Here is a 19480-nt window from a genome sequence, read left to right on the forward strand (position 1 = left end):
AACTTTAAACACCACAAGCCATGCAGTGCAGGCTGTAACATGAAGAAACAATTGACTTGACAGTGTTCTCGCTGTGAATGATATATTAAGAACGACTAGGGGCAAAAACGCGTCCTGACCTCGCGGTCTGTTTTGCCCAACAATACGCGTTGTAGCTCCAGGGTAGCCAGCTCGCCTGGACCAATTAGTGGCCTCGTTCAGTCAAACTAATCTCAACACCACCAACATCAATATTTGACGGCTCACAAGATCCTCACAAGCCTCTGTGGAATCTGCACCCATCCCAAGAATCTTTATTCGAACTCAAAATTGTATTGACACATCAAGCTTAATCATGGAATGCCTTATAAGGCAAAGCATGGTTTCAATGAAGCAAAAAGAGACGACTCCAAAGACCATCCTGGTGCAAAGAGACGCGACCAAGATCTTTTTCAGGAACATGGACATCACTAAATAATATTTGAATCCATGATAAGAACGATCTATTATTATGAAGAGTGCTATGTTGATAGTCTAATTGCGCAGTCTAAGGTTGCTATACAGTCTATGATGAAATCCGAATGAAAAAGAACTAGTTTTAAGACCCGAATGGATCAGGTTGCTGATATTGCTCCTACTCCGCCTTCTTAGAAGTCTTGGTTCGAAGCTTCATGAGGACGTAAACAAGAGCATACGAACTGAAGACAAACCCAGCTGTGATACCCGCGTCCCTCCAGGCGTATGAGTAGGACTTGAGGTTGAGAGTCTTGAGGTAGTCATCAGCCTTGCTGTAAGTACACACCTTACACTCGTCGGTCGCATCAGGATTGATCAGATTGCTGGGCACGTGTGTAAGCCACTCCTTGAGGTATTCACCACATGTGGTGCCGTTGGGAGGGCTGAACCGAGCAAACTCGCTTTCCTTGCACTTGACATCGGATCCCCACATGTCAAAAACCAGCATACTACCCATGAGGTAGTTGAAAGGGTTGATGTAGTAGAGCCAGTACTTCCAGAAGTTCTGGATGCTGGAGTAGGGTACCAGAACACCGCAGAAAGATACCAAGACAGTGAGGAGAAGCGGGTTGACCAGTGATGCGAACACCTCGTTTGGCGCGTAGGCAGCAATGAACTGACCAATGCCAGTGTAGATGAACTCATACATAAGCATGACAAAGAAGGTACCGCCAGCACGAGTAGAATCGCCCGGGAAACCGACGGTGTAGTACCAGGCGACGTAGTAGATGACAGCACAAATGATCAGGTAAGGGACTTCCGAGACAATCAGGCCAGTCACGAAAGCAACCCAAGAGTACATCTTTGACTTCTTCTCACGGGTCTCGAAGATGTCTCGACGATGGATGAACAACGGCTGAAGCTGAGCCATGACACCGGGGGCGACAAAAATGAAGTTGAAGACGGTAAACAACTTCAATTGAAGTTCAGCGACAGAAGATCCAACCTGCCAAAAACTGAAGCCGTTGAAAAGGGCAGAGGACAAGTGGAGAGCGAACTTGTTGTTGATGTAGTCTGTGTTGCGATACAGGGCGATGTTCATGCGATGGGTGACAAGCTTGGTCTGTTCCCATAGAGAGGTAGCAAATTCGTAACCATCATCGGTAGTGGCCGGGGGCTTGGAGGCAGCTTCGCTGATGATACTATCGAGCTCCTTCTCAACAGCATCGTGCTCAGGGGAAGACAGCCAGACCTGGTTCCAATCCTTGCCTTGCGAGAGATGTCCAGAGACGACGTCAATCATGTGCTCGGCAGGGTTGACATGCTCTGGGCAAGGAGCTCCATAGCGACCAAAGTAGCCAGTAACCGTGTTGCCATGCTCACCAATGTCGCCAAAGTACACTGTCTTACCGCCCTTAGCCAGAAGAAGAAGGGTATCAAACTGAGAGAAGAGCTGGGCAGAGGGCTGGTGAATGGTGACGAGGATGGCTTGACCGTGGGCAGCCAGCTTGCGCAAGAAACGAACAGTGTTGTATGCAGATTGTCCGTCAAGACCAGAAGTAGGTTCGTCAAGGAAGATAAGGATGCTAGGCTTCGAGACCAGTTCGACACCAATAGTAACACGCTTGCGCTGTTCGACACTTAAACCGGCACCGACTTGGCCGATCAGGGTATCCGCAAGATCATGGAGTTCCAGAAGGTCAATGATGGTATCAACATACTTGAGCTTCTCCTCGCGAGGAGTGTCACGGCTTTGTCGGAGAAGGGCAGAGAACTCTAGAGCTTCGCGGACGGTAGCATAGGGTTCGTGGACGTCAAGCTGTTCACAGTAGCCTGCAGAGCGCTGGAAAGAAACCGGAAGCGGCCGACCATCAACCATGATAGAGCCCCGAATGGTACCCTCAGTCTTGCGTTGGGCCAGAACATCGAGAAGTGTAGTCTTTCCAGCACCAGAAGAGCCCATAAGAGCACCCAGCATGCCTGGCTTGACCCAGCCTTGAACGTTATCGAGAAGAGTGCGATCACCCTGAGGAGTCTTGACAGTGTAGCTGAGGTTCTTCCAGGTGAACACGGAGGTGTTGCGGACTAGACCCATACCCTCACCACTGTTGTCGGAGTCATCGCCAGATACAACACCACCATCACTGCTACCAATCATTTTCTTCTCACCCTTTGTCTGTCCCTCCTCATCAGACTGGCGGAGAACAGCAGTGATGTGGGCGTTCTCACGAGGAATGACCAGACTGGGTCCATCCTCGGAGGAGGCGTGCCACTTGGTGGTGAAGTAGATGGTGATGGCAACGAAGAGAGCCCACCAGGCCCAGATGATACCGAAGTTTCTCCAAAGATGGTCATGGCTGTACGAGAGAGATGCCAGGTAGTCATCGCCAGTAACAAAGTTCACTCCAGGCTTGGCTCCACCTACTCCAGAACAAGCCTGGTGATCGCCATTGGTGAAGCCAGCACCACTGGGCACGAGACTGTGCCCAACACAAGGGATGATCTTGTCATGAAACTCGTTGGACAGAAGGGCATCGAAGCCGTATGCCAAGGGGTTGATCCAAAAGAGCCAGACAAACCAATCGTGCATCAGAGGCTTGCTAATGAGATAGCCAGAGTACATGATTGTGGCGCTGATGAGAAAACCCGAAACCTTGGAGGCAGCATCGAAGGTGCTGAAAGCCGCACCGACAGCTCTGAAAAGGGCCGTGATACACTAATGATATGTGTTAGGACTGAAGAACCAGTAAGTTGGAGTGATACACTTACGATTGTGATTGAGACGAGAAGGACCCAGAAGGTGAAGAAGTGTCCGGCTGAGGCGGTAAGGCCAACCATGAAATACTCAACAACTGAAAAGGTGCTGACCTGCAACAGAATTACAGGTATATCAGCAGCAATCTGAGCGATACAGAAGGCAGCAGGGTGGTACATGGCAAAGGATTTGTGCTTGAGAAGAACAGGGCGTCCAGTGAAAGAGTCAGTGACCTCAGACATTGAGACCAGGGAGTTGCAGAGAAGAGCGATGAAGACAGCGCCTGATTTGATGAAAAGACCGCTCGAGTCATCAGAGGCATTGTAGAACAGAGAGCCAGCGATAAGAGCCTGTACGATCATGGAAAGCTGCTTGATCAAGAAGGTAGGCTTGTCACCGAGGACAATCTGGTACTGACGCTTCACACAAGCTTTGGCCTGTGAGATGAACCCGACTGTCATGGGGCTGCTGTCGGGAAGCTTCTTATCCTTCTGCTGACGGACACCCAGCTTGAACTGCTTGGTTCTTTCGTCGGCGATCGCAGAAGTAGGATAGTCGTACTCAGACTTCATGCGCTCGTAGGTGGGTGACTTTTCGTACTCTGCTCGGAGAGCATCGGCGGTTCGTGGGAAGCGGTTCTGGTGGTCGGGGTGGATCTGTCGCTCGGTTGGGACAGTGACACCGGTGAGGTAGTCTGCGACGTTGGCGCCGTGCTGGCAGATGAAGCCCATGCTCTCCATGAAGGGTTTGGCTTCTTTGAGGGGACCGTAGTAGACTTCCTTGCCTTCGTCGAGCACGAGGACCTTGTCGAAGAGATCGTAGATACCGTTGCCTGCTTGGTAGAGGGTGACGATGGAGGCGAGACCCATGACATCGGTCATGGCGCGGATGGCTTTGGTGTACTCGAGAGCACTGGTTCAAGTTAGATAAGCAGGTAACGGGTTACATTGTTATTACTTACGTGCTGGCATCGAGACCACGGGTTGAGTTGTCCCAGCAAAAGACTGAGCCCTGAGTTGCCAGAGTCTCGATGATGGAGACTCGCTTTCGCTCTCCTCCAGAGACTCCGCGAACGAATGCATCACCAACCTTGGTGTCGATAGTATGCTCGATACCCATGGACTTGAGCAAGAAGTCCCTTGACTGGAGTCTCAGCTCCTCGTGCGAGTTGACACCATTGGGGAGTTGGAAAGGGACTTTGAGCCGAGATGCAAAGTCCATGGTCTGACCAACAGTCAAAGCCGGGTAGAAGACCTCCTCCTCGGTGTTCATGACGATCTGGCCTCGATAAGTCTTGGCCTCCTCGGCAGTCATGGATCCATAGTGGACATCGCCCGTGATGGTGGCGTATCCTCGTCGTTTGTTGGCGATCATGTTGAGAAGCGTTGTGCAACCTGAGCCAGGACGGCCGAGAACAAGGAGCATCTCACCAGGCTTGACGCAGCCATGGCTGTTATCGAGGATGGTTTTGAGAGGTGACTTTTGGCGAGACTCTTTGATGAGCTTGGGGATGTTGTACTGTGACAAGACGTTCTCGTGGATAGCGGCATCAGCAGCAATGACATCGACAGTGAGGTTGGTCCAAGTGACACCAAGCTCTCTGTCGGGGAAGCCAGAAGCCTTGTCTCTCTCTTGGTACTCCACCACTTCAGACTTCATAGACCATTCGTTGTCATCATGAGAGTTTTCCTTCATGGGTGTCGGTTCATAGACCGTTCGCGAGTCGACACTGTCGGAGTCCATTTTGATGGTGTTGTTGTTTTGGTGGTGGACTGTATGTTAGCCCTGGCTAAAAGAGGATAGCCTTTACCGCCGAACTGCGCACCGAGATTTTGTCTTTGATATCGAACAAAACTCTAAAGAATAAATAATAATAGATTGAGTCTGTTACTGCATGTTTTTACAGGGAAAGTGGTTGCATGCTTCTTATAAAATAACAACACGTTTTTGACAGGCATCGGCTTTAGAGGACTGACGGGCTTTTTCGGCGTCCGACAGCAGCGCAGAATAAGACGCTCAACCAATGAAATAATTGGATCTGATCCCTTTCTTGACAAGCATTTTAGTACGAGCGGGTTCTTCGACCCACTTGGATCTGACGGAATTTGTTGATCTATGTACGGACCCTGATAAGAATGTTCTACGCTCGGTCGAATTTACCGCTTAGTCAATTCGGCCTTTTGTGATGTTGGGCCGTTTGTGGCTGCGCTGCAGCGTGCATAGTGCATTAGAGATACGGATAGTGGTGACTCAACCGCTAACCCCAGTACATACAGAAGGGAGATGGCTTCTGTTACAGGGGCTACCTATTCAAGCCACACTCAAGACTGGTTTCACATGCTTGTCAAACGCGATGCTCAGCAAACGTCACATCAGAAATGACAACAAAGATTGCAATTACAAATGATAGTCACAATAGCGGACAAATGATAGAGTGCGAAAAGACCGACTGCTAGCATACGCGGAGCACAGCCAGGTTCGCATTCGTCAAGATATGAGATGAGACGGACTGTAAAAAACTGCGACGAGCTCCGACTGAGCAAAAAGTAAAAACAATGACGCAAAAGATAACGAGCCGCATCCGAGTCGAGTCGGTCATTTTATAACCGTCTTTCCGACTCTGACCCCCTACACCTACAGGATCAGCTGCAATCATTTTTCAAGGGGTAATCGAGGACGCATCTGTCTATAAATTGAAAAGTATCTGCCGTCGATAAAAATGGGCCGGAAGAAGAGGAACTCTTGGTTCTTCCGCTTAGTCAACGTCTTCGGCAGATCAATCCATGTCTAGTCCGTGTTTAGACCGTGATCTTCACGTGGGATCCCGGTTCAAGGTTTGACACTTTGTCTGAAGTCGTTTAGCGCTGACCTCGTCCTCGTTTCTGCTTTGAGCTTCCTCCGCTTATTCAGCGGCCGTGTCGCATTCTTCTTCGACACCATCCTCCGAACCCTCCTCGGAGAGCCTCATGTTCCGCGTTTACGAATCTTTCGGTCGTGGACTTTTTTGCGAAAAGACCGTGACTTTGACACATTAGCCTCGTTTTGCCTCATATCTTGGCTTTTCAGCCCGAGGCTTACACTATTGTCGTTCACTGTTATTATTTTGTTCAAAACTTCCGGCCGTTGGTTTGCTTTGGTCCAGTTGTGGAACTGAGCCCAACGTCCAAGTTGGCAGACTCGATTTCGGCGAATTAACCCGCCTCCCTTCTTCCTCCAATCTAGTCTTATTACTTGCATGTCAGAGCTGAATAAGTAATCATGATGCAGAAACGGGCCTGTGATGCCTGTCATAAGAGAAAGGTGCGTATACGAGGCCCCATCTCCGTTCATTCCCGGGACCTCCGCTTCCCCTTCATCGATCAGTTCCACCCATTCCTTGGCGAGATTGATACTATCTATCCCATCCTGCATGCTTGTCTTTGTAAAGGTGTATCACATTCTTACCCAGTTGGCTCATTCTTCTAGATCCAATGCGATTCAACAAACCCAGATGCACCCTGCAACTGGTGTGAACACCATGGATTGGATTGTACATTTAACCGAGTGAGAGGGAGGAAAAAGACAGCTAAGGCTAGGTAGGTTCTGACCGTGGCGTCCAACCCCGTGGAGTAGTTCATTTTAACTCGTCTATTAGATCTCGTCAAACGTCAGACCAAAGCCTGGCAGAGCGCCTCAAGCGTATTGAGGACGCTCTCTCTCATACACTTTCTAATCATAAGAACTCAGAAACCAATGCAGCCAAACCATTGACTCCAAGCTCACAAGCCACTGACCCCCACAAGAGTTCAGACCCTGGTACTGGAGACTCGGCCAACGATACCCCTCAAAAATCGTCTCTCAGTCGGCCATCTTCTTCCTTTTTGAGAGCCACAGATTCGAGATCTGCAAGCGTATCCCAGGCCCCATCTCCTGCTGGTGGCTTCACCAGCTCTGTTTCCTATGGGCAACTCCATTATGGTGGCTGTCACTTTGGCCACATCAGTCAGCATAATGGACTACCTTTACTTTCAGAAGAGGGAAGACAGTGGATAATTTCAAAGACTGGCCATGAAGTTGTTCTCAATCCTGGTGCCACAGATCACACCAACCCTTCTCAATCGCCTGCACCTCACGTTTACCATGACCAACGCGCCTTATACCAACTTCCGGACAGAAGTATCACTGAGAAGGCTTTCGACGCTTTTATCCATTCCTCTTTCAGCTTGGTGTTTCCCGTCGTGGAACGGGTTCTGTTCAAGGACACCATTGAACTAGCGTATCGACCTTATACGGGCGATGTTCCTTCTTTGGAGCAGCTTAGTGCCAAGGTTGGCGTTTTAGCTTTCCTCTCAATGATAGTACTCTTCCAAGATACATTTGCAGATGCATTAAGTATCGACACAGACTTGTGTGCCACAAAGGCACGTTATCTACTCACAGATGTCCTTGAAATAGCCAGTATCAACAACCTACAAATAGTCTTCATGCTGGTAAGGACCTGTTCCGGAGATTCGACTCCAATCGAACTGACAAAACACTAGAACATGCATGAGATATTCTCTGGACGCCTTCGATCCGGTGCCATGTTCCATGCCATTGCGTGTCGCATGGTATTCACGCTTGGAGGTCATACGTACCTATCATGTAAGTCACGAAGCTCGCAAATTACACGATCAGAGAGGGAACGACGCCAACTTCGCATGCTATTCTGGCTATGCTATATCTTCGATAAAGACATTGCTCTACGGACAGGGCAACCGCCGCTCATGTCCGACGAATATTGCGATCTCACCCTTCCAGAGACCTATTTCGACTGCTATGAATACCTTCCCAAACTCAATGAAAGCCTCCCCCAAGTGTCCTTCGAAGAAGAGAGTCTCATGCCTCACCTTCCGGGCGACCCTCGCCTGAGCCAACTCAAAGACAAAACTAGTCGTCTGCTATATTCGGCTCAGGCTGCTAAGAAGTCTCACGCACAGCTGCTTTGTGACATTCGAGAGCTTGATGAAGAGCTCGAAGAATGGAGGCAGTCCGTACCTCCTTCATTCCGTCCCGCGCTCTCAATCACCAATGAGTCTCAAGTCGCTCTTGAAGGGATGCATCTTCCACGCAGTATGAGACACATCACTCTGCATTTGGACTATCATCATCTCATGATTGCAATACACCGAGCAAGTGGCAGGTGTATGGGGCCTGATCCTGGAAACCCTAACGACCAACCCGAATGGGTCCCTGGAGTCGAATCGAGCAATGCTCTTGCGCTGGAAGCTAGTCGGTCGACACTCGTGTATCTGCGGGCAGCGATGTGTGGGGTTGCTGGTGAAGCATTCTGGTAAGAACAGTTGGCGCACACCGAATCCAGCTCAGTGACTAACTCTTGTGTAGGGTTATTGTCTTCTATCCCACAGCAGCCATGATCACTCTCTTCTTCAACATCCTGCAGTATCCACTCCATGAACGGGCTGAGCAAGACCTTGAGCTTCTCAAAGCAGCCGCTGATCTAATCAACAATCTCCCCGTGCGGCGACTGACCACTTCCGAAGTCTCACATATGAAACTTATCAATGACTTTGTTGTTGAGCTAGTCCGCCTTGGAAGGAGTGCAATCTGCAAAGCAAGCATGGAAAGGGATCACGAGCTTGACAGACAGTTAATGATTATACACTAAGAGCCTGTATTTGTATTTTGTAAATTGGTTAAGTTTGGGGGCGGGTGTTGGGTATACCACAATGGATTCAATAGAGGGGATATAGATTGATTCAAGGGCTTTTCAATATACTAATGACACAGGAGGGAACGGGAATTGGAGAAATTTGCGATAATTCAGAATCCTGTTCCATTTACTAATGGCGGGTGAGAAACTCTTAGTGCATAATTATGCAGACCTCATCTCTGGCTAGACGGCCTCACACGCCTACAAACATTAACACGCAATGATCAACGGAGCAACATGAAGATATGCACTTGGACAATCCCACGGCCTCATCAAGCCGATTCGAAGCTCAGATAACGTTAAGGCTGTGCATATGTTACTTAATGTCTTACCCTGCACGGCGTTGTGGAGCGGTGGTCGTTGAAATAGGGACCTGAGCCTGCAATACATATTGTAGAGTTAAGTGAATGGAATATATTTGAACGAATGAAGGAATTATGTCGCAATTGATGGTACTATAATCTTTTAAGCACATAGTTGTACTATGTGAAAGTTTAATCTCTGTCGAGATGTCAAGTGTTGAACGTGAACTCTAGAGACATTCAGGTTCAGTGGGTGGAGCCACTAACTTAAATGGATAAGTTGGCTATTGCAACTTATACAATTGATTGTAAGACCTCAGAGAACTCGACTGAGCTTGTAGTATTCAAAAGTTCCCATGGGTCTCGTTGCCGTGAACAAGAAAGGAAGTTCGGGGCGCAACGTCCAACTCCGATGCGCGTCATTTAGCGACGGAATCGCACCAATTGTCTCGGACAAACTTGTCTTCCGCGCCCTTCAATGACTCATTCCCTGTATGACAAATGATTTATTGAAGCCTCAATAACTAACTCTATGTTTTTGAGATTCTCTTCTCCGACTCTGAATATTATATTCTTGATGCTATAGAACTTTGAGTTTTAGATACAAAAGAGAATCAGATATGCCGTCAGCAACTCGTCAAGATCAGCTCGTGTTAGTCCCTTGGGACCCCAACTCTCCAGAACATGTCAACCGCATTTATGCACAACGAGTTCAATGCGGTTGGGATAAGCAATTAGTTGATGGATGGAAAGAGAGACAAGTCTCGGGCCGAAAGTCCATTTTCTGGATCGTGAGTTTCCCTAAGAATCGATTCACAATAGCAGAAGTTTAACATTGAATAGACACTGCGACCAGATGACCCCGAAACTCGCGAAACACTTCAACTGCACTTAGATACATACCCTGAAGTTAGCTTATGAAACTGATAAATACCTACCACTACTGACGTCTCTCAGGACAAGGCACCATTGGTTGACACAGCCGAAAGCCTCAGAGCCAAGCCCCGAAAACCGACACATAACAAGTTCTATCCCGTGGGCCACATCTCACTCGATGACAGAAATGAGAAAACAGGAAACTTTGTATTAGACCTTCCCACAGAAGGTGTCTACTGGATCAAGACCTTCTACGTCTCAAAAGCACTTCGAAGCAAAGGCATCGGGCGAGCAGCTATGGACATCGTCGAGTCAATGGCAATTGAGGAGCCGCTATGTGCCAAAACCCTTGCCCTTGATACCGCTGAGAAGGAGATGCAGAAGAAGTTGTATAGAGAAAAGAACGGAAAGGAGTTGGGCGTAAGTCTTGGCCGTTGTGAATGTTTGCCATTTACAAAGCTGACACGTTTTAGTCAACTAACCAGGATTGGTACGAACGGCGAGGATATAGGCTAATCCACATGCAGCCTGGCCATTACTTAGATGATGAGGAACCTCCTGTCGATGCTGTGTTCCTACGAAGAGACATTGCATAGGCTTCAGAAAAGTTTGGTGGTTGAGATGGTCTGTGATCTTGTTCGAGCATAGAGTACTTGGTGAACGACTACCAAATAATAGGATTTGAGCTTGATAAACAGTGACAAATGGAATGGATAAGTGGGCAACGAAATATGCTAAATACTGACTCAAACGACCATCAAACAAGATCGCACCTGAATAAGCATAAATCATGCCCCAGTCACACTTAATTCCCAACATGTATTTCCCCCCATCGCAATAAGACATCTCCATCCATTCAGGGTCCTCCCAGCATCGGATATCCGAAGGACCATCCTCACAAGCCAAACTACCTACAATGTTAGAAGTACCAGAATAAACGCACCCTTTGGCTCCGTGGGCCTCGAACGCAGGAAGGTCGGTAGGAAACTCCAAGTTATTTTCGTCTCCATTTGCGGGAGCCTTTGATAGGATTTCTGCAATGCAAAAGTCCTTGATCGGGTCTTCAGGCGTATCCTGGACAACTATCCATTGAGGGCCAGCCGCTGTTTGCATCAGCACGATGCGAACACGGTTGTGGCGAGGATTCGCATCGGCCAACCAGCCCCTCACTTGGCGGTTATAGTCCTCGGGGTAGTAGCTCTCGTCCATAAACCATGCACTAGAGTTGAAAGGGACGACGTTGACCTTATCCCCAAGACCATCTTCGTCATCGGGGGCCTGGCATTCACCTTGATCTTCGGGGCCGACTATGGTTGTCCTTCCTTCTCGATCGATGATGATGTTACCCGTCATGAAGACATCGGGATTGTCCTGTACTCCCTCGAGTGTTACTGCCAGTGGAAGATGGGGGTATTTGCCAGCAGCCTTCTGTACAGTTTTGGCCATAGCGTACATTGCAAAGTTATCTGCATTTCTCTTCAGCCACCAAGGTCCACCAAGTTTGAACTTGGCCAGGCCTTTAGTTAGCTGCGGACCATAAATGGGCAGGTGAAAAGGTTTACGATCTTGACCCATTAGTATACAGATAAGATCAGTGATATGGTATGGCGAGTCCACTCCAGAAGCCCAGTCGATATGTAATAACTCGTGGAACCAAACGCGACCTAGAGATACTGTTGGAATATTCATTGCAGGAATTGGTGAATAATTATTCAGGCCGACCTTTGTTCTTGTAATAGTTGTTGAGGTTCGCACGATGCTCAATAGGCAAGTCTTTATTACTGTTGTCTTTGACATTAGACCTGTAGCCTGCTTTCAACTTAGCACGTTGAACACGATCCACTGGAACGAGCATCCTGGACTTGTGGGAAACCAAGATTAACCTTCCAATTGTCAGCAGATATGCTACGGCATGGTGTGAAATATACACAACTCGGGATATCCACGTTCACCGGGGTTATGCTTGTCTATTTCAACTGACTGATGTGTATTTTGCGCTTTGCCATGACTCGGAATCCTTTCTATGCTCATACAGCTATAAATAACAACCAACAGATAAGATTTGAAAGATGTGACTTGATGGGAGCCCTGATAGGAATCGAATGATCTTGAAGGTTGGTTAATCCAGCGTCAAAATGTCATAATCTTGGACTGTTCAATATACACAAGACCACCTCATACTTTACGCACAGACATGAGCCAACAACAACAACCAACAGTCTCTGGACGACGGGAGCTCGTTCAATGCATTTAATTCGCCAGAATTTCCGAGAGAGAGCGGCCGACAGGAACTTCTGAAACAATCCTACTCCGGCAATGTCCGGAGGGCTCGGATGATACTACTTCTAATGCTTCGTATTACAAAAGTGATACAGGAAAAGTCGACCTTGTTGGTTGCGCAATAGCGCTCAGCTCCCTCATGTTACTCATATGAAGGAGTGCATAATGCAGGGAAAAGTTTCATCGATCACATAGTGATACGTCAGTCGCATACGCTTTGATATCTATCCCGGTTGGGCGATAACTCGTGGTGTTGTGATGAAGAAATCCCTCAAGACATCCATGGCAATGCCTGGTGGCAGCAGGATCCGGCGATCGGAACATCTACTATTCCATAAGTACAGTATACGTAGGTAGCATAAAACACCCCTCTCTAGGCACCAATATGCCAAAAATCGAAACACACATCTATCCACTTATGTCTTTGCGTATCGAGAAACTGCCCAATGTTCACATACACGACTCTGATTTCTCTCTTAGCTTGTCTCCTTCTTGTTATTGCTTGCACCTTCTATCAATCTGATCAAAACATATTCCTGGAAACTGGGGAACTCAATCTTAGAATGTCTGACAGCCTGTCAGAAGGTGGTTTTCATGGCACATTTGGAGTTACATCGTTTCCCCGGTGTCAATTTGGGGGTAGATTCGGCGGTATAGCGACTGGCTGGCCTGCAAAGGGCGGCTACTACAGCCATTTATGCTCAGTAGCAGAGCTGGAGTTCCTTGGTCTCGATCGATTCAAGCCCGCCAACAAGTCAGACGAGCCCGACAAGGAGGAGGCTCACTGTGCCAAAATGCGTCAGCCTGGAGCCAAATGGTACCGCGACCCTTTCCACCAACTTTCAGAGCAAGACAAGAAAAACGATCTTGATGCTCCCCGCTTGTTCGTGGGCTAGCCGGCCGACGGCGGTGTTTGGGCTATACATACTACATTGGTTGACTCCGATGAGAGAGGCCTGGGAAGGATCGGCAACGCCTTTACTATGTCAGAGCGTTGTGAAGTAATCAAACAACTTGGCGGCTCATTTTATAAAGATCCCAAGGATTGCTCCTTTCTTGATCTCGATGGTTCCAAGGATGAAAAGAAGCAAGAAGATCTTGGGCAATTGTGTTAGGTAGCTGGTATACTGCCTGAACTGATTTGATAAGAGTGCTATTTTGAGTTAACAGACCCCACTGCTGATACTTACATCACGCGCCTCACACGAAGCAAGGAGAAAGAAGCAGTGCTACGGCATCTTCCAGTACGAGAACGAAAATGGCTGGGAGTGACGATGGAGATAGAACTGTCAGACTTACGAATGGATGAGTGAACTTCGGAATATTGAGCCTTCTGCTGAACGGATTGGTACGGCATGGCTTTAGTTATAACATCCTGAATCTGATACTAAGCTATTCTGTCATATATGAGTAAGCTGCGATCTCCTATGTCTAACAATTTAAATTCAGAGTCTCCTCTCATCTCGTTTTGCGACTCTGTCACTCCTCTGTCGTTGCTGGGACTAATGACCCTGGGGAAGCTCATAAGCCCATTCAGATTTGCCAGCCCACAAGGGGAAGGAGTTTGGATCGTGCTGATAATGATCGTCAGGTAGAAATCGGTCAACCTTGGACTGAACACAGCCTTGCTTTTGTACCTTGCGTCTCTCGAACCGATCCTTGATCCAATCCATCCAAATCGACCTGGTTGCATACATACCAGGAAAGTGACCAACTCCAGGAACACCCAAGAACTCTAAATCACCAGGATACTTCTCGCAAGTAACCTTTGAAGTAGCCAATGATGCGTTGTAATGCACCGCTGGGTCTTTGTCGCCATGAATGACAAGCATAGGTCCTTTCCAAGGCCTCTCACCAGGGTTAACGATTTGTTTGAGAGCAGCCACAAACCAAGTGTTCATCCAGTCAGGCTGGACAACCTCCTCTTTGGGGGTGAAGAGAAAGCTGCTGACGCTTTGAGAACCCTCAACCTGGTTGAAGAGAGTCACTCGGTCGACACCCAAAGTTGTAAGCCAGTCACTGAGTTTGAACTCAGGATAGACTTGGTTCAAATATTTACCAACCCAGGTAGTAATAGAAGCAGCTGGCAACGAGAATGCATCTGTGGGTGGGGCAAAAAGAAGAGTGCCTAGATGACCCTTGACAAGATCCTTGAATCTTCCCTTTTTTCCGGCAAGAAGCTCAGAGACTCCCCACCCAACAGCACCTCCCTGGCTATGACCAACATTTACATAATCAGTTGTCAAACGCTCTGGAAACGCGGTCAAAGCAGCTCTCAGGGCATTGAGAGAATCTGCTCCACCAGCCTGGTAGATGCCATATTGGTGAGGAATGGCAGTCCCATCCCATGAGGTACCAACGCCGAGACCCGCGTAGTCAGGGGCCACAACAGCGTATCCTGCCAGAACCAAGGCATATGGTACGAAGTCCTGTAGAAGAGACTGCGGTGAGTAGATGGTGCGGCGGTGGGATACCATCCAGATGTACCGTGAGTCCAAAGCACAGTTGGCGCCTTTCCGTCAGAAACGCCCCTTACTTTCTTGGTGGTATATGGCCAAAGGATGTAAGCAGAGGCGGGGATAAGGGTACCATTGAAGTTTGTCGTCGAGTAGAGGAAACGAGACATTGTAGTTGAAGCAAGGATTGTGTATGGCTTTGGATCCGTGATTTCTTGGAGCTTGATAAGCTCACCCGGAAGCCTGGGGATCTGCAGACCAGGGGGGAGCGAGTAAAAGTCATCTTGGTGAGGACCACCATTTGCGAGTAGAGTACGGTCAAAGTTGATGATGTTGTTGATTTGCGCGCCTTCGTCAATGGTCAAGTTACCAAGACTAAGTTGCTCATGCGAGAGTTTGAATGTTGAGTTCCATGATGTTGTATGTATAGCGGCCTGTAGATCTTGGCTAGCTGCGAAGCTACAAAGGCCGCAAAGGTAAGAAAGGTAGTTTTAGGGAACATTGCGGTGAAAAGCTTCGGGTGGTTGATATTTTGGCTTGAAAGAGGGATTCTGAACGAGCTTATATGTATTTTAGAGACTATTGTGCTTCCATGTTTCAACAGCCACGTCCTTCAGTACGTCTTTAAATACGCCTCAATCACCACTATGTCACTAAAGGTATTACTGGCTGTGAGGCTTCAATGAGACGTCCGTTTGTGAATGGGAACCTGGTTTGTCTGTCAGAATATAGACGTGTCTGCAAACCCAAGGGCAATTGCGTATTCCTGCGTATTGCAGTAGGTAAGCCTTTGGTGAATACGCAGGTGGAATAAGTTTCGCCGATTTGGCACCGAGACTGATTATTCAGTAACTGAACGTAGTGATACATGACGAAAGACGTCGTAGGAGCTATTCATAGTTAAATTTGCTTACATCGAGAAATCCAGAAGCTAGGTTCGGCATGTGCTATCGACTCGATACCGGCACGGTCAGTGTAAAGTTCTGGACCACTCTTGAATCAGGATAATCGAGAATCAGGTCTACGCCTAGAAAGCCCCTTATAAGCCAATAGCTACGGGCTGGAGTCAATGGAGAAGGGCTGCCTATACGCAATGGGTTCTGATACCTTATCAAAAACTGTAACTCGGTACAGGTACAGAGACAAGTAGTTGTTTATTCTGACGATTGAATAGACTCGAAAATTTAAGGAACTTATTCAACGAGCTGAGATATAACACACACCACTGACTTGCATGAAGAATTGTATACTACGACCCAAGATATGTACAGCATTTTGAAATTTGAGGGCTATTCTACAGATTGTGTCTCAAGAGACATTTATATTTGGGTCCAAGACATCTGACCCGGATATCATATTGGTCTGCGTGAGATAGATAGAATCCGAGACAGTTCTAGTCAAGAATCCTGACATTCCCAGCATATCAACACCTCCTCGCGCCCGCACCATTTTCATAACGCCAGCACCATGACTCCAGTATGCACTCATATCTCCTTCAAGGAACTGCGGTGATCAAATTAGTTTTTTGAAGAAGATAAAGAGTAATGCCAAACAGTAGAAAGGGGTGCTCACTGCTTCAGAGGCCATCAGCATAGCCAATGCAATAGTTGTATCTGTAGCGATAGCCTCTGACTCGATGGCGTCTTTAGCCATTTGGATGCACATTAGTCGATATTGAAGCTTTTTGACTGCAAATTTGCTCGATAGGCTGTTATTTGTGGTGGCGACGTAATTCCGGCATGCCACGTGAAAGACGGCGGCCATGAGACTGAGTTTAGACATTGCATTGGGCACCCAGATATGCCTCATGAGGTAAGTAAAGTTCCGCTCATCATCTTGGGCATAGCATGCTGTGTATCCGTAAGAAATCACGTAGTTTAGATCTATGATACAACATATTAGTCGGTTCAGTTGATTGGAAGTTGGAGAGGATAGACTGACAGAAATCAAAGAGATAGTGCTCATCATCTGAAAGTTGTCTTGCAAATCCTGTGTATGCGTCACTGCAAGCACCGCCAATCAACTGAATTGGGCTTGGTGGTCGATTTGCGGTCTGCTCATGTACCTTTGCTTTAGGTATGATCTTTCGGTATCGCGTATTGCTTGCCAGGTCAACAAGCGATCTCAATTCTGTCTCAGCTTGAAAGTTTTCAGGGTCATCTCCCTCCAGAGAATCTTTATCTTGCTTCTTTTCCTTCTGCAGAGCACGAGAGAGTTTTGCTGCGTGTGATCTTATCAATTTGATACTCTTTGCATTGGTGATCTCGTCTGGATGAGCCGAGTTGATGAATTGCAGTGTTCCAGGTTGAAACTTTGGTTGTTTTTCGACTGATCGGTTTTTTGGTAATCTGCCGCGACCTCTTCTTCTAACAAGCGTCGTTTGTCTTTGAGCAACTGATTGATATTCCAAGTCTTGAGAACAATTCTCCATTGTTGATGAGCTAATACGAGGATGACAAAGATAAAAGAAGTGAAGGGAATGTCAGAACTGGTCTTGGTCTTTTCAACATGGATCTGACTCAACGGGGATCAAAGCCGATCGTCAGCTGATAGCGTATCACTATTAGGCTAATTAATAAGCTCACAGATAAGCCATGACAACCATGTACGAGCATCTGCAATGAAACCTGCCTACTTGCCATCCAGTCTCTTCGTTTTGATCAAGTAATCCACTACTTCTGTAACACTCGACTCCAAACTGATCCAACCACGCCCAGCCCATTTCTGCAGGAGACCAAGAGCAATGTCGTTCTCAATATTGTACATCAATTTCGGGTCACCAGAAATAAAGTTATCAACGAAGCTGCGATTCGGGTAAGACTTTCGTAGGATATCCAGGCAGTCGTTCCATGTGAAGGATGGTGCGAGAACTTGAATGCGTTGACCTTGTACGCCGGGGTCGATTGCGGCGGCGACATGAATAATCGCGACATCGGTGACGTGGCTATGATACACTTCTCATAGTTAGTCTCAAGTATCATTAATGGAGACAATACTTACTAGCAGGAGTTTGCAGCTTTTCAGTATTGCTCAAATACAGCTGTTCAATGAGCTGAGGCGGTACGGACCGCAGATGTTTATCATCTCGGAGGTCTCCCAGAATAACACAAGGACTAACCGAGTTGACTACCCAGGGGAGTAGGGCTTAAAATACCCGACCCATGGGTACCCATACCCGCCCACAGATAGATCTGGGTACCTACGGGTAGGCAGGTTAGTAAACTATACCTATATAAGTACCTAAAACCTACCCTATTCTATTAATAGTTACCTAATAAATACCTAAATAGCTTAAATAAATTATATAAAATATTTTAAAAAATATATTATAAATCTATATAATTATATATATATATATAACTTTTATTATAATTATTTTATCTATAAATTACTATTTTATTTTCTATTTTAATCTCTTTTTAATACCCAGAAAAAACCATTCTGTTTTAAGGTACTTATAGTGGGTAATTTTTCCTGATTTACCTAATTAGGTTACCTAGTTATGCCTATAGGGCCTAGTTAGGTGGGTTAATATCTGGGTACCCGTGGGAATTTTAAGCCCTACAGGGGAGTCTCTTATCTTTGACAAACTTCCAGACAGCCTTTTCTGCCTCAACCTTGGCTGCGAAATACACCGGCATAATACGATCTGATTCATAAGGAGGAGGGGCCCAAGCAGCTTGAATCGCAGCTTCGTTCCAGGTGTCGAGGTTTGTAATGGTGTCACCGACGCCAGGAACTGGAAAGGTAGCAGCCCAAAAGGTCGAAGTGAAGACAAACCGCTTCACGGATGGCTCCTTTGCTGCTGATCGACAAACAGACAAGGCTGATTCTATGGTGGCTGGAATAGCAACATTGGGATCAGGAACCAGGTCTCCAATGACTGCAACATGTATGACAGCCGCGACACCCCGTACGGCTCTATCGAAGTCGTGGGGTTTGGTCGTATCAGCAACTATAAGCTCGATATGGCCGCGTTCGGCATATTTGTAAACAAAGCTATCCTCAAGTAGCCACTGGCTGGATTCCAAGTCTCTAACAGTGCCGCGGACCTTGAAGTCTCTCTTCAAGAGTTCGAAGACGATATGACTCCCAGTGTGACCGTTTGCGGCTGTCACAAGAACCCAGGAGCCTTTGGGGATAGCCATTTGATGTTCAGACATTGTGGCAGGAATATGAGTGATAAAGAAAGGGGGAAGATTGCGAGTTAGTGAAAGGTGAATCAGGCTGGATTGCAGCAGTTAAAGACTGCTTTATATCCATATTTCATATGGATCGTTGGCATACAAGCCGGCACAGCCAGTCTGCGAAGTCAACACATAACAGCAAGTAACGAGAAGTTCCTGCCAGTCAGAATTGTGTTTCATTCAGTGACAAATACTTATTCTTATAATGTGTTACCATTGTCTTGATGCTAACTTAAATGATAAACCAAGTTGCTGGCCACAGCGTTCGGAAACCAATTAGATAACCTTAACAAGCCCGAGAGCCCCGAGCATATTCCTTTTCTGAACTAGTCTGTCAGAATATTTGTGACTAACTGCGAGGCCATATATGCGTAAGCGGTGAACACAACCGGGTTTCATCACTAACCAGACTCGGTTCGTCTCATCCCCAACTCTTTGGTCGGCATCTTCCGTCTCTCAAGCATTAGAGTAACATACATAATTTTTATTCATATTTT

At 47.2% G+C, this 19480-nt stretch overlaps 6 protein-coding genes across 6 annotated transcripts; 3 read left to right on the forward strand and 3 right to left on the reverse strand.

Annotated features, from left to right (window-relative positions):
- Positions 1-613: 613 nt before the first annotated feature.
- FSUBG_1087 (ATPase) lies at positions 614-4933 on the reverse strand (the record flags this gene model as incomplete). Its single annotated transcript, XM_036675492.1, has 3 exons — positions 614-3151; positions 3205-4102; positions 4152-4933. 3 exons carry the CDS (start codon positions 4931-4933, stop codon positions 614-616), a joined length of 4218 nt encoding a protein of 1405 aa, XP_036543255.1.
- A 1774-nt stretch (positions 4934-6707) lies between these two features.
- Positions 6708-8837, forward strand: FSUBG_1088 (transcriptional activator Mut3p; the record flags this gene model as incomplete). The annotated part of the gene is made up of 4 exons (XM_036675503.1): positions 6708-6733; positions 6825-7659; positions 7711-8501; positions 8555-8837. 4 exons carry the CDS (start codon positions 6708-6710, stop codon positions 8835-8837), a joined length of 1935 nt encoding a protein of 644 aa, XP_036543256.1.
- A 967-nt stretch (positions 8838-9804) lies between these two features.
- Positions 9805-10656, forward strand: FSUBG_1089 (uncharacterized protein; the record flags this gene model as incomplete). The annotated part of the gene is made up of 4 exons (XM_036675514.1): positions 9805-9975; positions 10028-10093; positions 10142-10480; positions 10534-10656. The coding sequence occupies 4 exons, from the start codon at positions 9805-9807 to the stop codon at positions 10654-10656; spliced, it is 699 nt and encodes a 232-aa protein (XP_036543257.1).
- Positions 10657-10817: 161 nt separating this feature from the next.
- Positions 10818-11915, reverse strand: FSUBG_1090 (killer toxin subunits alpha beta; the record flags this gene model as incomplete). The annotated part of the gene is made up of 3 exons (XM_036675526.1): positions 10818-10833; positions 11004-11733; positions 11783-11915. The coding sequence occupies 3 exons, from the start codon at positions 11913-11915 to the stop codon at positions 10818-10820; spliced, it is 879 nt and encodes a 292-aa protein (XP_036543258.1).
- A 683-nt stretch (positions 11916-12598) lies between these two features.
- Positions 12599-13236, forward strand: FSUBG_1091 (uncharacterized protein; the record flags this gene model as incomplete). Its single annotated transcript, XM_036675537.1, has 2 exons — positions 12599-12689; positions 12821-13236. The coding sequence occupies 2 exons, from the start codon at positions 12599-12601 to the stop codon at positions 13234-13236; spliced, it is 507 nt and encodes a 168-aa protein (XP_036543259.1).
- Positions 13237-13842: 606 nt separating this feature from the next.
- FSUBG_1092 (secretory lipase) lies at positions 13843-18959 on the reverse strand (the record flags this gene model as incomplete). The annotated part of the gene is made up of 8 exons (XM_036675548.1): positions 13843-14781; positions 14877-15255; positions 16142-16299; positions 16369-16679; positions 16738-17107; positions 17470-17740; positions 18293-18302; positions 18362-18959. 8 exons carry the CDS (start codon positions 18957-18959, stop codon positions 13843-13845), a joined length of 3036 nt encoding a protein of 1011 aa, XP_036543260.1.
- Between the last annotated feature and the right edge of the window lie 521 nt (positions 18960-19480).

The sequence above is a fragment of the Fusarium subglutinans genome, assembly GCF_013396075.1.
Source record: "Fusarium subglutinans strain NRRL 66333 chromosome Unknown NRRL66333_c0000005, whole genome shotgun sequence".
In the NCBI taxonomy this organism is placed as follows: Eukaryota; Fungi; Ascomycota; class Sordariomycetes; order Hypocreales; family Nectriaceae; genus Fusarium; species Fusarium subglutinans.